We start from the raw sequence: 26,501 nt of genomic DNA on the forward strand, positions 1-26,501 counted from the left end.
CCCTACCCCCCGCCCCACGCCGTTGGCTCTGATACCTGCATTGGAGAAACAGCGGCGGCTGGAGTGGTCCTCACGGGGATCCCACTCAGGGGGCTCCTGGAGGCCTTATGGACAGAAATGTCCTGCCCAGTTCCACCTGCCAAGAAAAGAGATGGGGACATTTCTACGCTGCTCTGGTTCAAAACAGCAAATAATAGTTCCTGACTTGCTACTCTTTTGGTGGCTAAAGAAGTATCCCATGATGCTAATTAGGTATTACGTGTACTCTTTCACCCTCTTCTGCCCTGGACCAGTATTGAATTGGGGAATGAGTTGGGGGGAGTTAACTAAATGGGGGCTGCTCTTAGATGTAGGACTCACGAGGAACAAGAAAACATACAGGGGATGAGTCACCTACAGCAGGCAGAACAGAACACTCTTGCATAAACCATTATTGTTCATTCCTTTCCCACCTTCACAGACCGAATGCAGTCACTGAGCCTTCACAGCTTCCGGTCTTTGTAGTCTAATCTTAATCTAATTTAGCCCCAAACTATTTTAGCAGAGACGGCATCCTAGGGTTAGCTGTTACTCTGGCCTTCCACTACAACAGGCATATCTGTTGCAATCAAGGGAAGAAATACATTGTATTTTGCATACAGGCACATTTGGTTTCTTCTCTTCCCTGTCTTTATGGGTGTACAGTAGAGAGATGCATTTTTCTCATGTGGCGGTAACAGTGAATAAAGGTGAATTGTGGGTCAGGCAGACACTGCCAGAAAAAGCTGGGCATGTCCCACGATCAGGAACACAGGTCAGCACCAGGGGCCGCACACAAGACCACGGGGAGAAGCTTGTAGCAGCACGTTCTAGGATAACGAAGGCCAGGGTGTCAGCAAGGCGGCCGAACACACAGATCTGTGCCTCATTTCCCAAGAGACGGAGCCTCTGGCCGACCCTGCTAATCCTCACGAGATGGCAAGAAGGCCATCAGCAGTGGCCTGGATTTCACAGACACAGAGGCAGAAAAGGAAGGTGGAGAGGCAGGAACTGGAGTTGAGGAGAGGAGGACAGGAGAGCTGGCTCTCTCTGTTGTCTCACTGGAGCCCCAGAGGGCATCGCGCACCATGTCTACACGTGGATGGCCTGGGAAGGGCCCCGTGGTCACACCAATGTGGGACCAGAGTGGTGGAGGATGGGCTTGATCCATGGGGCCACGGTCTGAATTTGAGTTTCGCTTATGAAACAGAATGATGAAATACCTGGACGTCCCAAGTCAAATGACTTGATAAGGGACTTAACGGTGGTTGCAGACTCTGAAGACGTGGAAGGAGCTCTGTTCACGTAGACGCCGTGCCACCGGCCAGGGGCGTCCACCTCGGAGGGCTCCGAGTCTTCCTTCACAGGTCTGCACGGCAAAGAGCAAATCAGATTGAAAAGGTGGAGGATGTCCCCACAGGACACAGAACAGAGACGGAAACAACCAACGTCGAGAAGAGGAAACAAATCTGGGAGGAGGATCCCAGACTGAAAATCCTGTTTTCCCTAACAGCTTTGCATTTTAGGAAATAACGTGGGTACCGCTCTTAATTTTCATCAGAGAGATGTCTTCTCCGGAATGGCCAGAGATAGCATTTTTATATGTAGAGTGACTTGACATGAGCTCTAAATAAAAAGGATGTAACTGTAAACTGCAAAAAAAAACCCAGACAAATGTTATTTATCATAAAATAGTTAGCTTACTGTCCGTGGTAGATACAACGGGTTGGTGTGTCAATGTGAATCTCATCCCCACCTGGCGCACAGAGGTTGGAAAGATGACATTTCGGGACCCCCCCCGCAGCTAGGATTTCCGATGGGGGATTTAGGCTCCCAGCAGAAAGACTGGACGAGCCGTGGATCGGGACCCGAGTCAGGAAGGAGAGGCAGGGCACAGGGCTTTCACTACGCGGAGACAGACGGAAGCAGAGGCAAGGTGCGCCTGCGGCTGGAAACTGGTGGCAGCTTTCCGACCAGGCAGGCAGCGTCCTGGTTTAAGGCTCCCCTTCACGGCAGAGGCAGCAGCTCTCCTGGCAGCCCAGTTCTGTGCGCTGTGACTTCGAGCGTTGCTCCCGGAAGCTCAGCCTGGAGTCTGTCTCTCCAGCTGTCCCCCCATCCCCCAACGATCCTGCAACCCCTTTGGTGCCTTCCTGCTTAAACCCACGAGACTGCCACCTCTTAGGTACAAGAGAATCCTGACTCATGTGTTTGCCCCCCAAGAGAATGGTAATTGTACTCTAGAGCAACAGTGCAACTCTGCGTGAGCTGAGGCTTCTCCGCTCTCCCACACTTTCCTGGCGAGTTCTCTCTGTGCTTTCCAGACTGCAGCACAGACTCATAGAAGAGCCTTTTAAAGACAGACCATCGGCGTCAATCCTCTCATGCATGGCTTCCTCATCCAGGGGACGTTAGCCTGTCATTTAATCTCCCTGTGAATGAGCCAAGACAACACCTCCCGACTTCCGATTCCTAAATCACTGCTCTTTCTATTGTGTCAAATTGCCACAGCTGTTTTGCAAAAAGGTGACTAATGTATGAGAATGGCTCAAACAGAACACTTCTGGCAGTGTACTTTAAATAAGGTCAGTGGAAGTTTAAAATATTCATTTATTGATCTTTTTGAAAGGAACCTAGCTACTCATAAGCTTCTGTGCTTGAATTTACTTGTCCTTAATTCTCAAAGCTTTCTCCTGTTGCTCTGTAATCAACGTGAGTAGAATAAATTTAAGTGAAACAGAACTTAAAACACTTAAGTCACACTGCCCTACGCTCTTGTCTCCACAGTCCCTTCTTTTGAGTGAAAAAAAGAAAAAATCAGTAAATTGATGACTTTTTCTGGAACGAAATATCAGGTATTTCAGAAATTGGTAAGGGTTTTTTTTTTTTTTTTTTTTTAATCGAATGGGGTTGGTTTTTGTTATTTTCCCTGTTGTGTCACACAGTATGAAATCAGATGGTAAGTATGCAGAAAGAGAGCGAAATCAGGTTAGGTACGAGCAGGGAAAAAACCTCTCATTTCTGTCCCAGCCATTCTCAGGAAGGTGATAAAGAGGGCACCTTCTTACCCATCCATGTACCCGTCCTGCCACCTGGCCTGGAGGATTTAAAGCACCCCTCAAAGGAAGACTGTTTTTAAAAATCCATTTTTATTTCACTCCTTGATAATTTAATGAGAATAAAATTACATTCCGCCAAGGTGCTCCCTTTGATTACCTAAGTTTCTCTGTGACTCACAACATCAAATGATACAGAAGACTCATTTCGACACCATAAGGAAGTAGCAAGGATGCAAGAACCAATCCCAGCCCCCCTGCTTTCAGGTATCAAGGGCAGCGTTCCACACTAGCAACGCTAGTCTGCTGGGCTAGAACAGCAAGAATGAGTGTGAGAAAACCCCGCCAGCTGTTTAAGTAGGTTAACGAAGCTACTGGACTAAAGACCTACCACGTTACATAACAGCGATATATGTGTGTGTGTGTGTGTGTGTGGTGTGTAGGGAGAAGACCCACAGAAGTGTGTGTGTGTGTGTGTGTGTCTAGGGAGAAGCACAGGGGTGTGTGTGTATGTAGGGAGAAGATGCATAGGGGTGTGTGTGTGTGTGTCTAGGGAGAAGACGCATAAGGGTGTGTGTGTGTGTGTGTGTGTAGGGAGAAGACCCATAGAAGTGTGTGTGTGCATGTGTGTGTCTAGGGAGAAGCACAGGGGGTTGTGTGTGTGTGTGTGTTTCTAGGGAGAAGAAGCATAGGGGTAGGGGTGTGTGTGTGTGTGTCTAGGGAGAAGCAGCACAGGGGTGTGTATGTGTCTGTGTGTGTGTCTGTGTGTGTGTGTCTAGGGAGAAGAAGCATAGGGGTAAGGGTGTGTGTGTGTGTGTGTGTAGGGAGAAGAAGCATAGAAGTGTGTCTGTGTGTGTGTGTGTGTAGGGAGAAGAACCACAGAAGTGTGTGTGTGTGTCTAGGGAGAAGAAGCACAGGGGTGTGTGTGTGTGTCTCTGTGTGTGTGTGTGTGTGTGTGTGTCTAGGGAGAAGAAGCATAGGGGTAGGGGTGTGTGTGTGTGTGTTTGTGTGTAGGGAGAAGAACCACAGAAGTGTGTCTGTGTGTGTGTGTGTGTGTGTGTGTGTAGGGAGCAGAACCATAGAAGTGTGTGTGTGTGTAGGGAGAAGACCCACAGAAGTGTGTGTGTGTGTGTGTGTGTGTGTCTAGGGAGAAGCAGCATAGGGGTGTGTCTGTGTGTGTCTGTGTGTGTGTGTGTGTGTCTAGGGAGAAGAAGCATAGGGGTAGGGGTGTGTGTGTATGTGTGTGTGTGTGTGTGTGTGTGTGTGTGTAGGGAGAACCATAGAAGTGTGGCTGTGTGTGTGTGTGTGTGTGTGTAGGGAGAAGACCCACAGAAGTGTGTGTGTGTGTGTGTAGGGAGAAGAAGCATAGGACGCTGTTGGTCCCATCAGCGCTGTAACCGTGAGCAGGGACACCGCTTGGCTTCAGACTGTTAGGATCGACCAGCAACAACCCCAGCGATAAACCGAGTATGACATTCCCTCTGTTCTGCAGAAGAATAAAGACTCTGTATTCTATAAAGGATACTAAGAAATACTCAAGCATACAACCAGGTGTACACTAGCCAATTCACTAAGTAAAGGAAACACTCCAAGGGCCCACTGTGGGTTAGACACTGTTCACGGTCAGCTGCGGCCTCCTAAGACACATGAGAGGCTGTCGGGTTGATCTGCAAAGTAAAACTCACACGTATAGCCAACAGAGCCTTGGAAATCCCTTGAATCGCCCAAAAGGACAGCTCGCGCGGTGCTGTAAATACAACTGCACACAAAAGCCTCCTGCAGCTGCACTTCTTGCGCTTTGCTCAATCTGCTTCTCAGTGCAGCTCAGACAGCTGCGTCGTTTAGCGACCACGTTTAACCAACCACAGAAACGAGGCGTGTTTCCCGTCTGCTCCCAGCATGTACAACTCTGGTGACAATGAATAATTTCCACAAAAAAATCTGTGTCTGATATATAACTCCACGGCCCGTGCCATGGGTCTTAAAATCATTATCTAATTTACTTTTCCGCAAAAACTCCGTAAGTTACAATCCTTCATTTTAGATGAAACACTTGATGAAGGTCATAAGGCTTGTATGTGGGGAATCTGGGGTGAAAACCCAGCTGTTTGACATGCCTTTCTCAGGTTTTTCTATGATGTGTGGGTGTCCTGTGAGAGGCACAAAGGGCTCTTAAAAAAAAAAGTAATAACGCTGATGGGACTTCTCCAAATTTGTTTAATGTATATTTAAGAAAAATGCTACCAATATTTCTTTCCTTGCTCTTATTTTTATGGGGTAATCTGCTCTTAGGAGGTGCAACCCACCCCTGAGAACGACAGATAGTCAGTTGTATGTGAGGCCACCCGAGGCACCAACACGGGAGATGGGGGTGTGTCCTGCCCGTGGACCACGTCCCCTGCTCGCTGACTGCTGCCTACCTTCTGTACCTCTCACTGGTATTTAAACGTGTACATGCGCCTATGTCTGTACTCACCCCTTACTTATTAAATGTTGTCTAATGCCTCTAACGCATGGCTTCCCTTGTTTGGTTACAGAACAGAATCTTCAAATAGTGTCGGTTTTCTACGGCTCTTAGGTCATCACACAGGGCACAGCTCGGCGTTGCTGTCGGTTTTGATCCAAGGACATGCGAGTTATTGCTCGCAATTAGTTTTAAGGTATTCAAAGGTTAACTATGTTTGGGAAACGTCGCATTACACCACTGATGCCTTCACAATCGGGAGACTAGTATTTGTAAAGAAGACGGGGCACATCAATCTCGCACTCAGCACAGCTCTTTCCTGAACAACTGAATGGAGCCCACCCAGGCCCTTCCTGGGGCCGCACAGACCGACGGCCCGTGACTCCCCTCCACCCACTGGCTTCCGGACCAAAGCCCGGCCGCCTGATGCTCTCTTCCTCTTCTGTCCTCCGTGCCTTTGCTTGTTCTGTATCCTGACCTGGAAGGAAATGTTCCCAAGATGTTTCTTCTTATTGTGCACAACACAAACCTAAAAGAAGTCTGCAGGTCCACAGCGAGACAGAAATCAGTTAAGCATTCTGTCTCAGGTGTCAGTGTCCTCGGAATTTCAGTGTAAGTATGTCTATGACAATAAAAACAAACAGCGTAAAACGGCATTTTGAACACAAGCCTCTTACCCTCCAAATCCCAACAGCAAGCAACACAGGAATACATCGTAAAAACCCTGCATCGGCACCAGAAACTACAGAAAGATAGCATGTCCGTGCCTCTGACTTTGAAGAATTTCTGTGACGCAGAGAATAAGTGGGGGAAAGTGACGAGAAAAATACTACCGGTTTACCCCGATTCCCTTGCAAAGAGATTGAAGATGTGGGAAACCCCACTGAGGCCCTGGGTCCTGGAGGGCGGCCAGGGCTGGAAGCAACACCTGGGGGACAGGCAGAGCACCCCTCCCGCAAAGGATCAGTGACACAAAGAAAGACACGCCTGTCCGAGGAGGCCGGGGTGGTTGATCCCCGGCACAAAGGACAGTAGTAAAAGGGGGCAGATCGGGAATGGCCACAGGACACGCCTGAAATGGACAACGGCCAAGCAAAACAGACCCCAAAACCAGCTCCTACATGCCGCCTTCACCAAACAGAGAAGAAACTGGACACGGGTGAATTTCCCCCGCTGGCACCTCTTCCTCTGCACTCCTTGCCCTGTCTGTGTCTCCGACATGCGACAGAAATTTACCTTAAAGAGGCTTCCTTCAAGTTTAAGATATGAGAAGAAGATTTCAAGAGCAGTCAGGCAGAGTGAGCACAGATCGAGGCAGAATCCAGCCACTGATCCAGGGCGAGTGACAGGCCCTGATACACTTTTATCCACTGAAGCAAGAATAAGTGATGGGAAAAAACAGGCCCTGATCCATGAATAGATTTCACAGTATAAACTGAAAAGAATCACCGCACTCAAGGGAGAACAGACATTTGTAAATACAGAACAGGAAACAGATTTAGACACTTAAAAGCATCTGCCTTCAGAATACAATAAAATTCAAGAAAGTATGTGAAAGATGACACTTTAAGATGAAAGGCCAAGTGTAAAAAATTGTATTAGCAATCATATAATCCCATGAAGACAGTTTAAAGCAGAATCAGCTCCAGAGAAAGAAGAACAAGAGCACACTGGGAAAGTCTCTCTGAAAACGGATGAAATGAACGACGTCAAGGTGGGATTTCAGTTCTGCGGGCAAAGGATGGTGTGGTGATATAATAAACGGTGCTGGCGTGACTGCTGTCCATCTGGAAGAAGAAGACCCACTCCTCACATCAGACTAAATAAAGAAAGCAGACCAAATATCTGAGAGAGTATGTGTGTAAAACAGATGAAGAATACTGATTACCTTCCAGGACGCTACTCAAGGGGGAGAAGGATGAATATTTTCTTTAACACCTCCATTTTATTACCGGTTCACCTAAATATTACTTCATAATTAAGAAGAAATCCAATACAGTAAATCACCAAACAATCTACTATTTGTCTTTAAATTTCAACAAGACAGTTCTAGACTTCAAATACCATGTCCTGTACTTTCCAATACTCCAGAATCTTTAATTAAAAATTCATTTATGCAAAATTATTATACTTGCTCCTTGCCCTCTTGTTTCCAATAATGAAATCATTTAAAAAAAAAAAATAACATTTGTACTTAAAACTCAACCTCCTATCTACAACTTGCATTGAAAATACCGTTTGCTTCTGCCTCAATTCCAGTCATCTGACGTGGCTTTAAAGTTCTGAAACTACACACCCTGGAAAATTGAGAACAAAGTGACCAGAAGGCCCCGCAGAAACGTGGCCAGTGATTAAAAATCAGGCAAAAGACTCTTCTAAATAACGACATGTTTATTTAGCACTTCATAAACGCTTACATATAAAAATACTTGACAGTCCCCAGAGGAAGACAGATCAAAATATGTGGGGCAGAGACAGCTGTGCATTTGAAGCTGAGGTTGCATTTTTCTTGTTTGTATTTGAAAACACCCGGCAAATGAGTTTTATATCATCCTAAGGATTCTCAGTCCGAGGTAAAGATCTCCCAGTATGTAAATTCCTGTCCCACCAGGACAACTCCAGCGAATGTCAGAACTATTTTTACAGAGAGGACATCGACCTCTCCTCTTTCTGTCACCACGTCGAATTTTTCTAGTGACTCTGTGCTCTCTTGTATGACACCCACAATGTCCTCCTGAGTTAAAGGGCTTTCCTGTTCCTAATTTTCCGTGGATCCCATCTTGTCTCACCTTCCTGATGACGTAGCTAATGGTCTAGAAGTTCTTCACACGAGAGCTGCAATGAGTTCTGCCTGACGGAGGTTGCTGAATTGGACCCAGATCTTCACAAACGTACGTACTTCCAAGAGTTTCAAGTCACGCTTTGAATCTTGGATCCCGCTGAGTTATATGCTTCTGGATTGAAAAAGTCTTTAGATTTCCAGGGTGAGTTTTATTCACGAGGCTTTTGTCGTTGTTCGTTAGTTCTCAGTTCAATTCCAATTAGCACCGTCACCACAGAAACTTATCTGATTCAACTACATCCTTTATGATCAAGCAAACATCTATCCATATTGAACCCCAAAGAGATTTTGGAAATCAGCCCAAAACATGGTGGTGGCTTGTTTCAGACGAGCTTAAGGAAGTCAGACCCCAGCGTGAAAAGGTGAAATCAAGACTTGACACAGAGGAAGCAGAACTTTCTAACTTCTTCAGAACGAGACGTCATGCAGACGGCTTCCTATTTCACCTAAAACAGTGTTAATTCCAAGCTTATCAGACACTGTATTCAAAAGGAAACATAAAAATAAACTCCAAAAAAGTAAAGCACGGCCTGGGCTGCGTTCACTCTGCACGTGCAACGCCACGGCCCTCCCTCAGCACTCTGGCTGCATCTCGAAAATTTTTTCACGACAGACTTTGTTTTGCAGAACAACTTTATTTTGTGCTCCAAACAAAAGACTGCTGAATCTTCTGAGAAGAACAAAGAAAAAAAAAAAAAAAAAAGAGGGAAGGATCATCTTTGTGTAGAGTTGACTCCAAAATGCAAAAAAAAAAAAAAAAAAAAAAAGGGTAAAGAGACTTGATGACAATGACTCTGGGCAACAGTGGCTGTTCTAAGGAGACCGTTTGGTTCTTTATCAAAAGGTTATTTCTCCTCTACACATTCCCCCTTTCACACAGAAATGGCTGTGGTTTCCCATCATGGCAAGGGCTGGGCGGCCTCTCTTCCACCACCTGCTCTGCTATAGCTGACAGAGACCATGGAGCTGGAAAATAGAAACGGGAGGCAAAGGCTGGTAAAGGTGTCACTTAACGCAACACGACCTTAGTCTACACACACAAGGGCTAACAGCTGGCGCTGTCCACGGGGAAAAGCTCAGAGCAGCACGTCTGAATTTCGACTGTCCCCATCTCTTTTGGAAGTCAAAGGTCTTCAGACAGAGAAAATGCTAAAACTTCAACACGCCGGGCTCCTCCCACTAGACCGTCACCGACAGACAAGGGTGTCGGCAGAGATGTCCAAGACCAACCAAATCAGGCCCCTGTAATTGACAGAATGGCTCGTGCTTCCCTCTACTGTCCTACAGTTAAGGCCAAAAAAAAAAAAAAAAAAAGATTTCTTTTACTATTACAGTACACACACTCTAAAGGCTTCAGGGAAGCTCACGCCCACTTCTCAAAGCAAATCTGTGAAGACAGGGGCCTGGGAGCAGGGAAGTAGACGTAGCTCTTTAGAATCATAGGCTACAGCTCTAATGCCACAGATGCAAACTGAAGCTTTGAAAAAATAAGTCATGTGAGAGTGAAAGGATTATGCTTGTTGGGATACCAGAGGACCGGTTTCTACTTCGAGGGGCAAATAAAATGCCAGAGGCCCCCAGCAGTTGGAGGTTCGCATGTGAGGTTCGCTCGGAAACTGCTCAGGAATCCCCACGAGAACTGGCCCCCTCGCTGAAGGGCCGGAGATGCTGTATCAAAGCATCCACAGGGAGAGAGCCGGACAAGTCATCTCAGTGACCCAAGAAGCTATGCCTCCAACTTCCTACTTTCCCTCTCCAGCGACAGCTCCAGACACCCAGCGAGCGGCTGTGACACATTACAGCTGTAAGAACAACACACAGGGCGCGCAGGCACACAACTGACGTCAGGGCAGAATGCACGTGTGCACACACAGAGTTAAAAGCCAATTCCAGAGAGTCTGGCAGTGACCGGCCGCCATGCTGCTCAGTTCAGAGGTGACAACGAGAGAACCAGTGGTACAAGCTAAACACACTGGGAACCTTCGACGTTCTATTTTAGAAACTGATACAGTTATTTAGGCACAGACATTCAGTGTGTTTAACTCTTTAAGAGGCTGCTTATTGGTGTCATATGATACATACAGCAAAAATCGAATGAGTCACCCTAAAAACAATGGTCCATACTGTGTCAGAGAAACAGAAGGCACACAAAGGTCTCTCCCTGCTACTGTTTGAGACGCCCGTGTCATGTACATATCACCGACAGTGTCTTCTGTTAGAAAGGCTGCGTGTGGCCCATCAAGGCATTAAGTCGAGCTGCACATGTGTTCTCTGAATCCCAAGGACTTAACTTTTCAGGAAAAAGGTCTGATGTTTTAACTTTGGTGAAAGTTTTAATTTCATTGTATTTCTCTTAATGGTTCAAAACAAGAAGCAGCCAGAGTTGAAAAAGTTATTCATTATCCTTCCATCCAATAATTTCTGTGTCTGGCGAAACAGATCATTTTCAGGTCCACAAAAACTACACGGGTTTGTTCAAATTTCTGGAAGAGAAAGAGGAGGTCCACGGCCCAGCTACAATACGGAGATGCCACTGTGTAAGGGAGACCCAAGGCTTGTGCTGGGAACGTGGTACTGGGGGCACATGTGTCCCTGACTCCCCCATCAGAGAAAGGCCCCCTGACCAAACAGTCTCAGAACAGAGCTTAGGGGGGGTCTTAAAATCCGACCTACTCTTACCTTCTCATTTTTTTTTTTTTATTTATATTTTACTTTTGGCTGTGTTGGGTCTTTGTTTCTGTGCGAGGGCTTTCTCTAGTTGTGGCAAGCGGGGGCCACTCTTCATCACGGTGCGCAGGCCTCTCCTTATCGCGGCCTCTCTTGTTGCGGAGCACAGGCTCCAGACGCGCAGGCTCAGCAATTGTGGCTCACGGGCCTAGTCGCTCCGCGGCATGTGGGATCTTCCCAGACCAGGGCTCGAACCCGTGTCCCCTGCATTGGCAGGCAGATTCTCAACCACTGCGCCACCAGGGAAGCCCATCATTTTTTTTTTTTTTTAATTTATTTATTTTTGGCTATGTTGGGTCTTCATTTCTGTGCGAGAGCTTTCTCCAGTTGCGGCGAGCGGGGGCCACTCTTCACCGCGGTGCGCAGGCCTCTCACCGCCGCGGCCTCTCGCTGCGGAGCACAGGCTCCAGACGCGCAGGCTCAGCAGTTGTGGCTCACGGGCCCAGCCGCTCCACGGCATGTGGGATCCTCCCAGACCAGGGCTCGAACCCGTGTCCCCTGCATTGGCAGGCAGGTTCCCAACCACTGCGCCACCACGGAAGCCCCTCATTTTTTTTTTAAAATAAATTTATTTATTTATTTATTTATTTATTGGCTGCGTTGGGTCTTCATTGCTGTGCGCGGGCTTTCTCTAGTTGCGGCGAGCGGGGGCTACTCTTCGTTGTGGTGCACGGGCTTCTCTTGTTGCGGAGCACGGGCTCTATGCGTGCGGGCTTCAGTAGCTGTGGCACGCGGGCTCAGTTGTGGCTTGCGGGCTCTAGAGCGCAGGCTCAGTAGTTGTGGCGCACAGGCTTAGTTGCTCCACGGCCTGTGGGATCTTCCCCGACCAGGGCTCGAACCCATGTCCCCTATATTGGCAGGCGGATTCTTAACCACTGCGCCACCAGGGAAGCCCTTACCTTCTCATTTAAGAGAGGAAGGAGCTCGGTCTGGGAAGAAAACCTTGCCAGTTTGTGGCAAAGATGAGACCAGAGCCTCATTTTCCCATGTGCCTTAGTAACAGTTATTCTGACTCCAAAATAAAAATACCTCTGAAAACATCACAGGATTGAAGATGGCTAATGAGCTAAGCTTTAGAATCATCTAAAACTACTACGTTAAATAACGTTCCACTTTAACTATTGAGTTCTTGGTAATAAACGCTAACTTGCCTTCACACCCAGGCACCCCACCTGCCTGCCTACTGGCCTATGATCTCTCGAATGCCAGTTGATGAGAATGTGAATCAGTCCATCCAGGGTCACGATCAAGTCGCTTTTCTGATGCTCTTACTTTCTCTTGGTTGTACTTAGAGGACCCCATCAGAGAATTTTCTGCAAGTTCTTTGGCTGTGGCTGAACCGAGAAGGACTTCTGAGTTCTCGTCAGAAGACTGTCAAAGTCAAGAACCCAGGCAGCCAAGATGGAAACACTCTGCGGCTTTGGGACCTCGGAGGGTGTGAGCTGGCTGCAAGTCTGGCTCACGTGGTAGGTTCAGGAAGAGGTGGAGGCATCAGCAAGTAACTTTCCAATAGCCAATGCTTTAGAAGGGGCAGCTAGCCGGGGCAGCACAAAATCAGACAAGAAACCACTCTGGCAATCATCTGAAGGGCAATGACAGCCAAGAAACCCACGGACGCCTGCAGGGTTTCAGTAACATGCTATGTTCTGAACTGGTGTCAGTTCTCGAATTTTGAAACATTTTGTGATAAAGGGATTAAACTGCTGGAATTAGGAGGTAGGTTTGCAAATCACTTGAAAATCAAAAGAGAAACATACTGTGTTTGAAAAAAAAAGTGACCCTAAGTTTGAAAATGTTGGATGTAGCACATGGGGCCCTAAATTGTCAAGACGCACTCAAATTTCCTGTGGTATCAGGGTTCGAGTTGTATAATCTGACCTGTATCTTAGAATCTAAGTAAGAAATGCAGCATCCCATACAATAACTTATTTAGGGCCACCTCTTAAACTCAAGGCTTGTCTTTTATCATTCATCTGTAAATTCACGTATATATGAAGCAATGCAGGTTATGACGTGGTTCCTCTTCCAAAGACACATAATAGAAAAGCAAGACACGTGGACAAATAACAAAAGCAGACACCAAAGCAAACCAGAATGACCTCACAATCATTTCAATAGGGAACACTATGAAATCTAGTTTTCCTATTCTGCTTCTCCCTTAAAATTCACGTGCTTTTGGTGGCCAGAGGGTATAGGTGTGACTATAAAATTATGATCTTGATTTTCATAAACAAAGGGCCGCCAGATTGATTGAAGCAAGTTTGGTAAGAGAATCAAAAGAGAATTCTGAGCAGAAATCTACTCCTTCCACTGCTGTGAAGTTCATGATACTATATCAGACCCAGAGGCTCGGAATCCAGCCTCTGTCAACCCTGGAAAACAGGTAAAAAGGGAAAACTGTACAAATCTGCATCCAGAACTTAATAAATCTGATTTTTAAATTCTACTACGTTTTATGTTGAGAGAAATCCAAAAATTCAAAATAACTTCTAATAACCAAGAATCTCAACGTCAAGGACATCTATTCCTGATTGGGAAAAAGACAGCACTGCATCAGCTGAAGCCTAAAATACTGTTGATAGTCTTGTGTGTAAACCATTTACATTTTAAACAATAACCAACTCTGGGCTCACTTTGGGAACAGCTTATTCTGAAAGCTCGCTGCTAAGAAGGGCCTGCTTGGGTAACGGACTGTGCTGTCCCCCTCGAGAGCAGAAGGGAATCACGTATCAGCCGGACGTATGTTCTCCACGCTCACCCTTTTTAATAAAGCGGCTTATTTCAAGGTCTTCTGCAGGGAGCCCACGGGGGCTGCTAATACAGAAGCAGGTCCTGGGCCAGGACGGTGAGGCCTCCACCTGGTGGCCAGGCCCCAGGAAGCGGTCAAGTTTCTCCCACTGGGCGAGGGTGACCGACACGAGTGGCCCGGACCAGCAGTGAGATGTAAGAGCATCCTCTCCTCCAAACCCAGAGAGGACCTGGCTAAAACTTTGTCCCCTCGAGTGACGAGCTTTCTCACCACCGGGAACGGCGGTGACGGTGCTGGGCGGAATATTTCTACCGTGGAGCTAGTTATGCCCTGGCCGTGGGGTTCATTATACCCTGGCTGTGGGGTTAGTTATTCCCTGGCCTTGGGGTTAGTTACTCCCTGGCCGGGGGTTACTTATTCCCTGCCCACAGGTTACTTATTCTCTGGCTTGGGTCAGTTATTCCCTGGCCGTGGGGTTAGTTATTCCCTGGCCGTGGGGTTAGTTATTCCCTGGCCGCGGGGTTAGTTATTCCCTGGCCACGGGTTAGTTATTCCCTGGCCTTGGGGTTAGTTATTCCCTGGCCGTGGGGTTAGTTATTCCCTGGCCGTGGGGTTAGTTATTCCCTGGCCGCGGGGTTAGTTATTCCCTGGCCTTGGGGTTAGTTATTCCCTGACCAGGGGTTAGTTATTCCCTGGCCGGGGGTTAGTTATTCCCTGGCCTTGGGGTTAGTTATTCCCTGGCCGTGGGGTTAGTTATTCCCTGGCCGTGGGGTTAGTTATTCCCTGGCCGCGGGGTTAGTTATTCCCTGGCCTTGGGGTTAGTTATTCCCTGACCAGGGGTTAGTTATTCCCTGGCCGGGGGTTAGTTATTCCCTGGCCTTGGGGTTAGTTATTCCCTGGCCGTGGGGTTAGTTATTCCTTCGCTGGGGGTTAGTTATTCCCTGGCCGGGGGTTAGTTATTCCCTGGCCTTGGGGTTAGTTATTCCCTGGCCGTGGGGTTAGTTATTCCCTGGGCTTGGGGTTAGTTATTCCCTGGCCTTGGGGTTAGTTATTCCCTGGGCTTGGGGTTAGTTATTCCCTGGCCGTGGGGTTAGTTATTCCCTGGCCTTGGGGTTAGTTATTCCCTGGCCTTGGGGTTAGTTATTCCCTGGCCGTGGGGTTAGTTATTCCCTGGCCTTGGGGTTAGTTATTCCCTGGCCTTGGGGTTAGTTATTCCCTGGCCGTGGGGTTAGTTATTCCTTCGCTGGGGGTTAGTTATTCCCTGGCCGGGGGTTAGTTATTCCCTGGCCTTGGGGTTAGTTATTCCCTGGCCGTGGGGTTAGTTATTCCTTCGCTGGGGGTTAGTTATTCCCTGGCCGGGGGTTAGTTATCCCCTGGCCTTAGGGTTAGTTATCCCCTGGCCGTGGGGTTAGTTATCCCCTGGCCGTGGGGTTAGTTATTCCCTGGCCTTGGGGTTAGTTATTCCCTGGCCTTGGGGTTAGTTATTCCCTGGCCTTGGGGTTAGTTATTCCCTGGCCTTGGGGTTAGTTATTCCCTGGCCGTGGGGTTAGTTATTCCTTCGCTGGGGGTTAGTTATTCCCTGGCCGGGGGTTAGTTATTCCCTGGCCTTGGGGTTAGTTATTCCCTGGCCGGGGGTTAGTTATTCCCTGGCCTTGGGGTTAGTTATTCCCTGGCCGGGGGTTAGTTATTCCTTAGCCGTGGAGTTAGTTATTCCCTGGCTGGGGCTGGGGGCAGAGGAACCTGGAGGGGAGGCGAGGGCTCAGGACAGACGCCCAGCATCACGTGCGTGGATGCCGGCAGCCCCGGCCAGGAGAGCAGGTGGGCCCGGGCCCGGGTACCTGCGGCACTGACCCACCTGCCGCGGGCCCGCGCGTCCCCCAGGGCCTTCTGCAGCCGGGCGTTCTTCTCCTCCTCCTCCAGCAGCCGCCGCTTGACGGCACGCAGCTCCTGCTGGGCCTCGCACTTGATGTCGTTGGCCACCACCACCGCTGTCTGCAGGTCAGCCTGGAAGCGCCGCCACTCCTCCGTCTCGTCCTGGAAGAGCCGCAGTCCGCGCCCGCATCAGACCGGCCCCCGGGCTGGGCTGCGGGGCCCCAGGTGGGTCCCCGGGCGAGGTCGGCTGTAGCAGCCTCGCCACCGGGAAAAGGCCCAGGCGGGGCTGCACCCTCAGGTGTCGGAGTGCCCGTCCTGAAATCAAGGTCGCCTGAACTTCCCTCCCGGCCACGCCGTTCGTGGTTCCAGGGCCCGGGCCCCGCAAACCTGCTATACGCAGCGGGCCAGAGAGTCGTCAGGGTACCTCTCAGAGGTGTCCAAACCTAAGTTAACGGGGACACTTCCAGTAAAATGATGGAGGGCGTCCCACCCCTGCCGTGACCGCGTCTCACCTTTATCTGCTTCGTCAGAGTCTTCAGCTGCCTCTCCAGGTCCGACTTCTGTTCCTCCAGTTTCATCACATTGCCTGGAAATGAACAGGCAGACGGAGTTGGAAAAGTCTCGAGACTCTGGGGAGAAGCTAAGTTCGGAAGCAGAGCAGACCCAGATCCTGCAACAGGCTTTGAAGCCCACCCCTTCTGCCGGGGCCCCATTCAGCGTCCTGAGCACGGGAGCCAGAGGCAGGGGCTCCTCCAGGAGAGAGCGGGATGATTCGGGAAAGCGGTGGTGTGAGGTTAGGGCACAGCCTCACAGAGCTCTGGGAAGAGAGCAAACAGCGGCTCACACTCACACACTTACTCTCGGCCTCCCTGGAAGTGCACGCGGCACCCTGAACATCCTTCATCACCGTGAGGTGGAGGGAGGGCTTTTGCGTAACAGCAGATATGGCTGGTTATTACCGTTGTGACTTTTAGGTCAGTTTCTACAGCCGTGGGACTTAACTGCAGTTAAAACTCTGAATCACTTGGGAAGCTTTCCAAAAGAGCAGATGTTCAAGCCCCAGACTCTGACCCACAGACTCAGAATCTCCAGGGTGACAAGGGTCTGGCGGGTGTACGTCAACAGCTCCACTGGGGACTGGACTTCCTTTCCCTAGTAAAGAACATCTTACTTGGAGGGTGTTATGCTCAGTGAAATAAGTCAGAACGAGAAAGACAAATACTCTATGATCTCACTTACACGTGGAATCTAAAGAATACAACAAACCAGTGAATACAACAAAAAAGAAGCAGACTCGCAGACATAGAGAACAAACTAGCGGTTACCAGTGGGGAGAGGAAAGCGGGGGCAATATAGGGGCTGGGGATTAAGAGGTACAAACTATTAGGTATAAAATAAGCTAGAAGGATATATTTTACAACATGGGAAATATAGCCAATATTTTATAATAACTATAAATGGACTAACACTTCAAAAATTCTGACTCACTATCTTATACACCCATAACTTACACAATATTCTACATCAACTCTACTTCAATAAAAAAATAATAAAATAAAATTGAATTAGAAACTTAAAAAAAAAATCCTCAGTCCCTCTCTGTCTCTGGTTCTCTCCACATTGCTGTCAAGAGTCGCTCAGTTTAAATCTGATCGCGTCCGTTACACGTAGTGTAAGTTCTCCAGTGGGTCCTCATGGTCCCTCCAAAGCTGTCCTTGTCTATTAAGGATACGAACCGGAATTACCAGAAAAGCTTCAGAAAACCCACACGTGGTCAGGTTCTACCCCAGCAGCTCAGGTTCACACGTGGGGCCTGAGGATTTGTGTTTGGGGTCAATGGTGCAGAAAAAGACGGCACTCCTTAACTTCTTTTTATCTTTCTGGCCATTCCTCTGAAGGGTCTTAAGGGGGAGGAGCGGTTTATCTCGAGATGGATTTTCGTGTCCCCGCATCTCCTGGTGAAAAGACACCTATCAACACCCTAACGTCCCCAACAGATGTTAACGGCTTCTCAAAAGATGCAGGTCCGTCATTGTTCTTTTCGGTCTTGGACACATTATGACGTAACCAGAGGGAGTGGGCCTGACCTGTGCTCTGGACAGTAATTACATGCTGCTTTCTTGGTGTGTCTGTGCTGACTTTTTAGGATTTGGGGACAGCACGACCGAATTCTCGACAACAATAAATCACTGAAGCAAAAACAAACAAAATACAAACGAAACGGGTCTCCTCCTGTTTGGCCTTGTACTTGTCCGGTCCGGCGTCGGGTGTTCTGCTGTACTCTCAGGTGTGACCTCTGAGAAGAGCCTGGGTGACGGTGACGCTGAGTGTCCTGTTGTCACCCCCACATTGCACACGAAGTAGCTGTGACGCGACCACTGGACCGAGGCGTAGACTACGCGGCCAGGTGCCACGGTCGAGGCAGGTACGTACAGTCGCCAGGCGCACGGGATCAGCTCCCGCGGCAAAGACAGGTTACGTTCCCGCGGGCCTCTGGTCCCGATGTTTTGCACGTCGTGAGCCTCAAGCTTTCCACTGCTCTGCACGGGCACCAGCGGCAGTGGGAGCGCTGTGAGTACTGATTTTGGGGGTTACAAGTCGGTCTGGGCGAGCAGGTGAATTCGAAAATAAGGGTTCCTCAAATAATCAGGATGGGCTGTACCCGTGGGGGAACTTTTCAGGCCACCAGTCGTGCTATTGTCACTAAAAGCTCTGCAAGCTAATTCTTTTGTTACGAAGGGAAAACACAGTAGATGCGATCATTTGATAAGGCTTATTTGGACAAGGCAGGCAATGTTTAACTAATCTCTGACAAACATCCCTCCCTATTCAAAACAAGCAACCGGTTCACAAGTAAGCCATACACTGGTGCCTCTTCAGTAAGAAGTAGGTAACCTCTGTGAGTCATTTGATACCAACCATCCATGGGGCCCATGCTGGAATTGTTTTCTCCCGAGGCCAGGAGTACAGGCTGTTCGAATCAGTCCGACCCCCTGCCCCCTACCTCTCTAGCCATCAGAGCCCAATGGCAAACACCTGTTGGCACCCGCCGTGTGGTCGGCAGCGGCTCACACGCGGTGCCCCTAACTCCACACACTGTCCGCCCACGATCCACAGGCTTCCTTCTGTATCACCTGCTTTGCGGCTCAGTCAAGGAGGCTGATGATTCTGCCTCTGTTACCTGCCGTTCTTCCCGGGAGACCACAGCACACGCACGAGGAAGACCTCTCGGCAGCAGCCCCCCGCCTCCCGACCCACGCCGCCCAGGGCTCGGGCCCACCGACCTTCCAGCTCGCCAATGCGCTGCTTGTTGTGTAACTTGACCGCTCGATGTTGCTCCACCTGGTCCTCCAGCTCGAAGATGGTCTCCTTCATGTCCTTGATCTCCGCGTCGCTCTCCGATGCTCTCTCCTGCAGCTTCAGGCTGGTTCTGCTCAGCTGTTCTGCCTGATGATCGCAGACCTCCTTCAGGTAAGAATAATCCTTTTCCACCTGGAAGAAAAGGACGGTTCCCCAGTCACCTGGACAGGAAAAAGCTCCCCGCACGTCAGCGTCAGGCCCATCGATGCAGCGGCAGAGGAAGCTCTGGGCACGTGTGTGCCTGGCACCGTCTTTGTATCCTGAGCCTCGGAAACAGCCAAGGCAACAGATGTGCAGAGGAACGTGATGGATGTTAAGTGGCCAAACGGGGGGATTCTGGGCCCCTGCCTACAGCCTACGGAAAGCTGCACGTGCTTATTAAATACCCGCCCTTCCTGCCCCTTCCGCGGTGCTGCCCAGCCGCCTCGCGTCCGCTATGCCGCCGCGCCCCCTGCTGGGGCCCCAGGAGGCTGACACCTCCCTGCACACCCCAAACCTCTGTAGCTACAGTGTTTCTTTAGAGGAACATCCATGTGACAGCAATGCCAGAAACGTGCACATGCCAGACACGGAGAAGCGCACAGCACGCCCATTTCACCTGTTCAAGTTTAATCAGCGAACGTTCTCAATATACAGAAAAGCACCAAAGGTGACGGTAACCAGGCACCAAAACAGACGAGCCAATGGTTAAATTTTGCCACGTCTGCGAAATCTTTAACGTTTGTTAAAGCCTCAACCTTCCTTCCCACACCAGAGAGTGTCCAAAAATTGGCAAGTGGTTTTTCCTCGAATGGTTTTTCAGGTTTACTATATGTGGACGTGCCCATGATAATACACAGTATTGTTCTGGATGTTTTTAAATTTTGACACAAATGGTATTACACTGTATTAAGCTTTTGCAGGGCACTGTATTATACTGCATTGTATCCTACGGTAAGATGCTCTTGTCCTGTATTATACTGTGTCCTGTTATATGCTACGCTGATTACACTTCTGTAACTTCTTTTCAACTATGTTTTTGAGATGTATTCATGATACACATTGCTCTGGTCAGTACTTTTTTTTTTTTTTTTAAAGGAAAGCTTTATTCTTTTTTATTTTTTTTGGCCGTGCCACAAGGCTTGTGGGATCTTAGTTCCCCAACCAGGGATTGAACCCGGGCCCCTCGGCCATGAAAGCGCCAAGTGCTAACCACTGGACTGCCAGGGGATTCCTTAAGTCACTACTTTAGATGCTGCATAGTGTTCTATTGTCTGAATATACTAATCATTTTATTATTATGAACTATACCCTGTTTCTGTAGTTCTCTGTTATTAAATAACTATATATTTGGTAGGTAACATAAGCTTGATACCTAACAGATTTCTTACTAGATTTGGGAGAGGGGGTTCTCCATATATGATACAATTTTTTTCCAATTGCATTTAATGTACAAAACGTGTGGGCCGTAAGCTCTGTGGGGACAGAGTCCGTCTGCAGTCTTCCCCGGTGTATCCCTGGTGCTGACACTGTCAGACCCATAGGAGGCATCTAATGAGTAGCTGATGAATGAATAAACAAACACTGGAGGGCAGTATTGCACTGGTTTTCAACTGGGAGCTTGTGACAAAGGATAAATAAGGAAGGAAGGGAAGAAGGGAGGAGAAAGAGAGAGAAAGAGAGAGAGAGAGAGCGCGAGTGCCGGTGTGGGCAAGGTAAGGGGGAGAGTGATCGGGAGAAAGGGTGGCTCTGGAGGGCCGTGCCCGTCGCTGCAGGGGAGTCAGGAGCCTGAAGGCTGCTGTGTGACATCCAAGGGGCGGAGGCTGCAGGCCCGGAGCCAGACTGCAGAGTTTAAATCCCAGTTCTGCCAGACCAAGCCCTGTATCCTTCCAGCTCCCTGCCTCAGTTTCCTCATCTGAACAATTAAATGAAACAGTGCACTTCACGAGTTTATCACAGTGCATGGCATATGGTAGGCATGCGATGAAAACTATTATTTCTCTCTGTCTTCGTGTATGCACATTAAATGATAATACAGGTCCAAGAAAATTACAACACATGGAAAAGACCAGAAGTCTTCTGTTCTACAATAGCTACTTTAATAAACGGAAGGCAACTCTTAAAGAGAAAGAGCCACTACATCTTAGCTACTAGAAGGCTGACGTCTGGCAGCCTTTAAGAAGCAGCCACGGAGGGCACCTGTGAGTCTCGCATCCCGAGTCAGACCTGGCTTTTCTTCTGCAGAGTGGCCGGGCTGCATCATGGAACCCTCAGGCTGAGGGCTGCTCCCCTGGGGTCTAGAAACACGCCCATTACTTGGCTGGGACTAAAACGGGAGGATGGGACCAGGTGAGGCAAGGCCGAGGGCCTGAGGAGGCTCTCCGCGTGCAGCAGAGGCTGCCGGCCTCTCCCGTTATGTCCTCCGTGCTGGGGTCATGAGCGCAGGCACCAGCGTAAGCTCAGGGGCGGGGAGGGGCCCCTGTGATGTGTGCCGAGCACGGCTGAGGTCAGCCAACCCATAAGCCAGTGCACCCTTCCAAATTACACACATCGCTCTTCCTTCTCGATTTTGGGATAATTCTCTCAGGTTTAGCCATGTATTCTGGAAAGCTCTTTTATTTAAAAGAAGAAGAAAAAGGAAAACCCTAAGTAGCTTCACAACTCCTCCCGCAGGGGCTGGGTAGTAACAGGGAGGTACTGTTATATTCCTCTCACAGAGTAACTAACGGAGAGAGAGAAAGATTAAATCATTTGAAAAGAACAGTCTGTTCAGCCGCTCAGGCCAGCACCCTGCCCCCCACGACTATCGGGTTCCAGCTGCCCCCGCACCCAGCCACTTCCCGAGTCCAGCTTCCCTAGTCCGAGAACCGCACTCCGCACTCACACACCCGGTGACGCGGTTTCTTTCCAACGCTTCCCTTTAAAGTGAGAAATCACTCACGCGTTCCAAGCGCCTCTCCTCTTCAGAAGTCAACTTTCTCTAGAAATGGGCCGTGCAGAATTGCATCACAAATATGTCAAATGAATTCCCCGGAAGCCCGGGAAAGGGGGCGCTTAAAGCCGGCCCCCGATGCTCTGACAACCACCAAAGGCAGGTGGCAGCAGAGACCACTTGGGAGGGACTTGTCTTGCGGGGCTCAGCCTGAGCCGGACGGACGGGGCTGGGATCTCAGCAAGGCTCACCTCCTTTCCTCTGGCCTGTCAGACACTGAAACTGAGGACCTGCTATTGTCGCAGGCCTGTTCCCAGGGAAACAGACCCTGAGATCTCTGGGCTGTGCACAAGGAACTCACCCGGGAGCACTGTGGAGACCCGCACCTGCAGGGGTGGGGACGGGGTGGGGGGAGCAGGGCCGGCAGCAGAGGGGGGGAGCGGTGGGGTGGTCACAGCGGAGGCTCGGCTCCTCCCAGGGCGGCTCTGCCCCAGGACGCCCTCCAGGGCTGCCCCACGCCGAAACCAGGCCTTTCTCCACGCCCTCACCCCCAGGGGATTAGCCATGGGGGTGGTCACCCCAGGAAGGAGATGGCTCTCCCCACAGAGGGCAGGTTCGGGGAGGGGCTCCGGCGGGGCACTCGGGGGAAGAGGGCTTCGGTCCTGGGGGCCCTGGGGGCGCCCCCCGGCCCCCCCAGATATTACAGAGCATTCCTGGGCTGGCCACAGGGGGCACCACACACACCCCTAGATTCTCTCCCAGGGGAGTGGACAAGTGGTTGGGCTGGTTTCACCACCAGGTGATCTGACCACGGCGGGTGAGGGTCGTCTACACGGGCAGAGGGTGGTGACGGAAAGTTTAGAATCCTACCCACCCCACCTGCAAGGACGTGTCCTCCCCTGACGCCGCTGAGACGCTTTGCGAACCCCAGCGAAGGGAAATGCAGGGTGTTCTCCTACTCGTATTCTTCCCGTGTCTCAGATACCGGAGGGGCAAGGGGTCCTCGGGCACGAGAACAGAGGGGCCTCCTGGACTCAGAGGTATCTCTGCCCGGCCTCGGCGTCCGCCCGTGGCTGGGTCGGCAGCTTCCGAGAGCAGCCGGGCTTTGCCGGCCTGGACCTCCCTTCTGGCTCCACCACACCCACATCCGACAGCCGTCCCTCCTCTAACCTGCTCCGTGTTCAGTGACACCCCACCTCACGGTAAGCAGCACAACCACAGATCTGCAATGAGCTGAACCCCTCCTCTCTCCTGCACACCCGCAAACGACCCGCCTGTCCATCAACTGACGAAGGGATAAACAAAATGTGGCCCGTCCGGACAATGGACTATCGCTCAGCTCTGAGCAGGAATGAAATTCTGGCTCACGGTACGACGCGGATGAACCTCGAAAACATCATGTCAAGGGAAAGAAGCCAGACGCAAAAGGCCACACACTGCGATTCCATTTAGATGAAACGTCCAGATCAGACAAATCTGCAGGGACAGAAAATAGAGCAGCCGTGGTTGCCAGGGGCTGGAGGGAGGGGACTGCTCCCAGGTACGAGGTGACAAATACGCTCTAAAAGCGATTGTGGGGACGGCTGCACAACTCTCAGAATATACTAAACCCCACAGACCTGTACACTTTATATGAATTGTATCTCAATTAAGCTGGTATTAAAAAAGAATTCTTCAGAGGCTCCCGCTGGCTTGAGGGAACAGTTCAAAGCTCTCGACTGGGTCTCCTCCGGGCCCACCGCAGGTGGCCACCGTGCACTCAGCAACTGCAAACCACTTCCTTGATCGGCAGCCGAGAACTTACTGTTCTCTCCCTGCGACATTCCCGCTGTCCCCGCCCCACCAACACACCTGGGTAACCCCGACTCCCCTCAGGATTCAGGTTATAAATCAAACAAGAGGACGTGTCTTGATGACTCAGCTTTTCGCTGTGGACTTCTCTACTGTGTTTACACGTAAGAAAATTTTTCCTAGTTCATCGACACCCAACAGGTTGCTCTCTTCAAACCCAAGGGCTTTGGCCATAAGACTACAGTGTATTTGAGCCCTTAGGTCTGCTTTCAATGGTTCTTTCTCTCTCCTCTTTATTTTCATGTAACCAGGAAGCAGTATAAGTCAGGGATTAAGAATAAGAGTTCGGGGGTCAGACCCAACTTTGAATCCTGGCCTTCATCAGTTAATTAATTAAGCCTCGTAACTTAATCATTCTCTGCCTCAGTTTCCTCAACGGAAAAAAAAAAAAGATAATGACAGTACCTACAGCCTAAAATTACAATGATTAATTGAGATTAAATGACCTAAAGGCCCTAAGAGTGCCTACTAAAACGGTAGCTGTTATTAAAATATGATAAACTTTTATTTTTTAACATACTGATATAAAATTCTAGCAGCCTCTCTCTCCTAATTCTGTTGCAAGTTTCTCTGACATTCATTCCTTCATTCATTTACTCACTCACTCAACAAGCATTTACCGGGTGCTTAATACATGGAAGAAGTCACATGTCATGACTGTACATAGCATGACGGCTTGAGTAACTGTACCATGAGTGTGTGTTATTTTGTTGTGTTTGTTTTACATCGAACTTGGTTATTCCAAAACTCCTTCTGCTGACTCTTGGCCCTGCTCTGAGCAGACACCGCTGATGGAGAGCCGGGTCTCACGCACTCTGGCCTACGTTTGCACTAGTTTTTTACAATGCTACTCTGCCACGGGAGAGGAAATAGGCTAACTCAGTCTGCACTTTTGTTCTGGAAAAAGAAAAATGGCGACGGAAAACTCAAGGAAGAGGGTAAAAATCTGTATTTCACCGGGGAACCCTCGAGGAGACCTTCAGAAGCCAGGGCTGTGATGCTCCCCGAGGTGGTTCCCAAGATCTCACCGGGGAGGCAAGCGCTGGGGTGGCCAGAGGCTTCAAAGACCAGCCCTGTGGTCAAGTTAAAGAAGAGAATAGCGCTCAGGCCCAACTCAGCACCTCCGAGGTGCCCAGGGTGGGGCAAGAGGTCCCAGCTCATCCGGGACATGGCCACCTGGGTCCACAAGCCCACAGCCCCCCAGAGCTGAGGGTCTCCCTAAAGAAGGGACGCTGCAGTTCAGACCGAAAGCTTAAAACAGGACCGGCAGGGGGAGGAAGGGGGCAGCCACAGCGCCCCCCTCACAGACACCTGAGGGCGAGAACTTCGCCTGGCGCCCGGCGGGGATAGGGGTGGAGGGCAGTGAAGGGGCCGAGGCTGGAGGGGAAAGCAGACAAGCCGACGGGTGGCGAAGTGACCACGCGGAGTCCTGCTGGCTGCGGCAATGGCTCACCTACCCAGGGGCCACTCCCCCTTCTTTTCTTACTTAGAACGCCCATTTATTCAGGAATCAGGCTGTGGCCCTGTGATTTCAGGGAAGGTGACCAAGGGAGGGTGTGTGACCCAGTTCTGACCAGGTATAAAGGGAGGGCTGCTGAGGGGCTCCCAGGGAAGAGTTCTTCCCACGGGACTGAGAGCCTCCTGCCTGCAGGGACCGTGGGACCAGACACTGAAGAGGTCGTGCTCACCTGCACCCCAGGCAGGAGGGCTGAGAGGGTCACGGAGCCGCCAGCCTCGAGCCGTGAGGTTACCCCGCCTGGACCCCAGACTCTGGGTTACGGAGTAGGGCGCTCATCTGCCGGCTCGGGCACCGACGTCGACCAGGGGTCTGTTTCTCACGGTCCAAAGCATCACCTGGGTGTCCTCACGGACCACCTGCTATTTAAGCCAGGGTCCAGGTCCTGCCAGTCCTGGCAGGGTCCTATTCTCAGTCCCGGAGATGGGATCATCCACTTGGCCACGCCGTCCTCTCAAATTCTGCTTCTGCCGTTTGTGGCCAGTGGCTACCCTAATTATTCTGCCTTGATGACCAACGCTGGTTGCACGATGATCATGTCACCTCTAGTTTTCCCCGACCACTCACAGCAAGTGTTTCTTTACGATCCCCTTACGCCTCGGGAAAAAACACCTGAGTTTTTGCAGAAAGAACTGAATCTCTAAAGATACCACCTATAAGCTTTCAACCTCAGGAGGGGAAAAACATCAGTGTTTTCTCTGAAAACGTCTAGGTTCCAAGCCTTATAAATTCTCTACCTTGACATCAAGATCCCAAATGAATGAAAACTTGAAAGTCAAAAAAATGTAAACCTGGGTTGCATTACAGTCTGGAAACAACGATGTGGTCCAACTCCACGCCCCTGGCTGGCTGGGGCAGGCACCTGTGCGATCGCAGGAGGCCGAGACTTCAGGATTCTGTGGAAATCAGCCCCTCCCTCAAAGCTGTGCAGAGGTAGGTTACACACTCACACAGAAAGCTGTCAGCAAAGTTATATAATGGGTGTCACAGAAGCTCAAAGAATGAAGACATTAGCTGAAGACAAAGAAATGAGAGGAAGAGAAAGCCTACAAAACATTCACACCATTAACAAACACACCCGCCAACTGTCCACTCACTGTATAAGGAACTGATAACACACGCCCCCCGCCCCGTACCA

The 26,501-nt window shown here is 49.9% G+C and overlaps 1 protein-coding gene across 8 annotated transcripts in view; it reads right to left on the reverse strand.

The window, feature by feature from the left end:
• The window catches only part of SPECC1 (sperm antigen with calponin homology and coiled-coil domains 1), a 265,582-nt gene that overhangs the window by 63,079 nt on the left and 176,002 nt on the right, over nucleotides 1–26,501 (reverse strand). For 7 of the 8 annotated variants that reach the window (XR_009499670.1, XM_059908106.1, XM_059908101.1 and 4 more), the window contains 5 exons: nucleotides 19,010–19,217; nucleotides 16,238–16,311; nucleotides 15,709–15,887; nucleotides 1,242–1,387; nucleotides 36–136 (listed from right to left, as the gene is read on the reverse strand). Coding sequence is in view for 7 of the 8 variants with exons in the window: in XM_059908106.1 (XP_059764089.1) it covers nucleotides 36–136; nucleotides 1,242–1,387; nucleotides 15,709–15,887; nucleotides 16,238–16,311; nucleotides 19,010–19,217 (708 nt within the window). In the remaining variant the exon portion in view is untranslated. Of the gene's footprint in view, nucleotides 1–35; nucleotides 137–1,241; nucleotides 1,388–7,908; nucleotides 9,344–15,708; nucleotides 15,888–16,237; nucleotides 16,312–19,009; nucleotides 19,218–26,501 lie in introns of those variants that run through there. The other variant, XM_059908107.1, reaches the window with a different exon arrangement.

The sequence above is a fragment of the Balaenoptera ricei genome, chromosome 20 (assembly GCF_028023285.1).
Source record: "Balaenoptera ricei isolate mBalRic1 chromosome 20, mBalRic1.hap2, whole genome shotgun sequence".
Taxonomy (NCBI): Eukaryota; Metazoa; Chordata; class Mammalia; order Artiodactyla; family Balaenopteridae; genus Balaenoptera; species Balaenoptera ricei.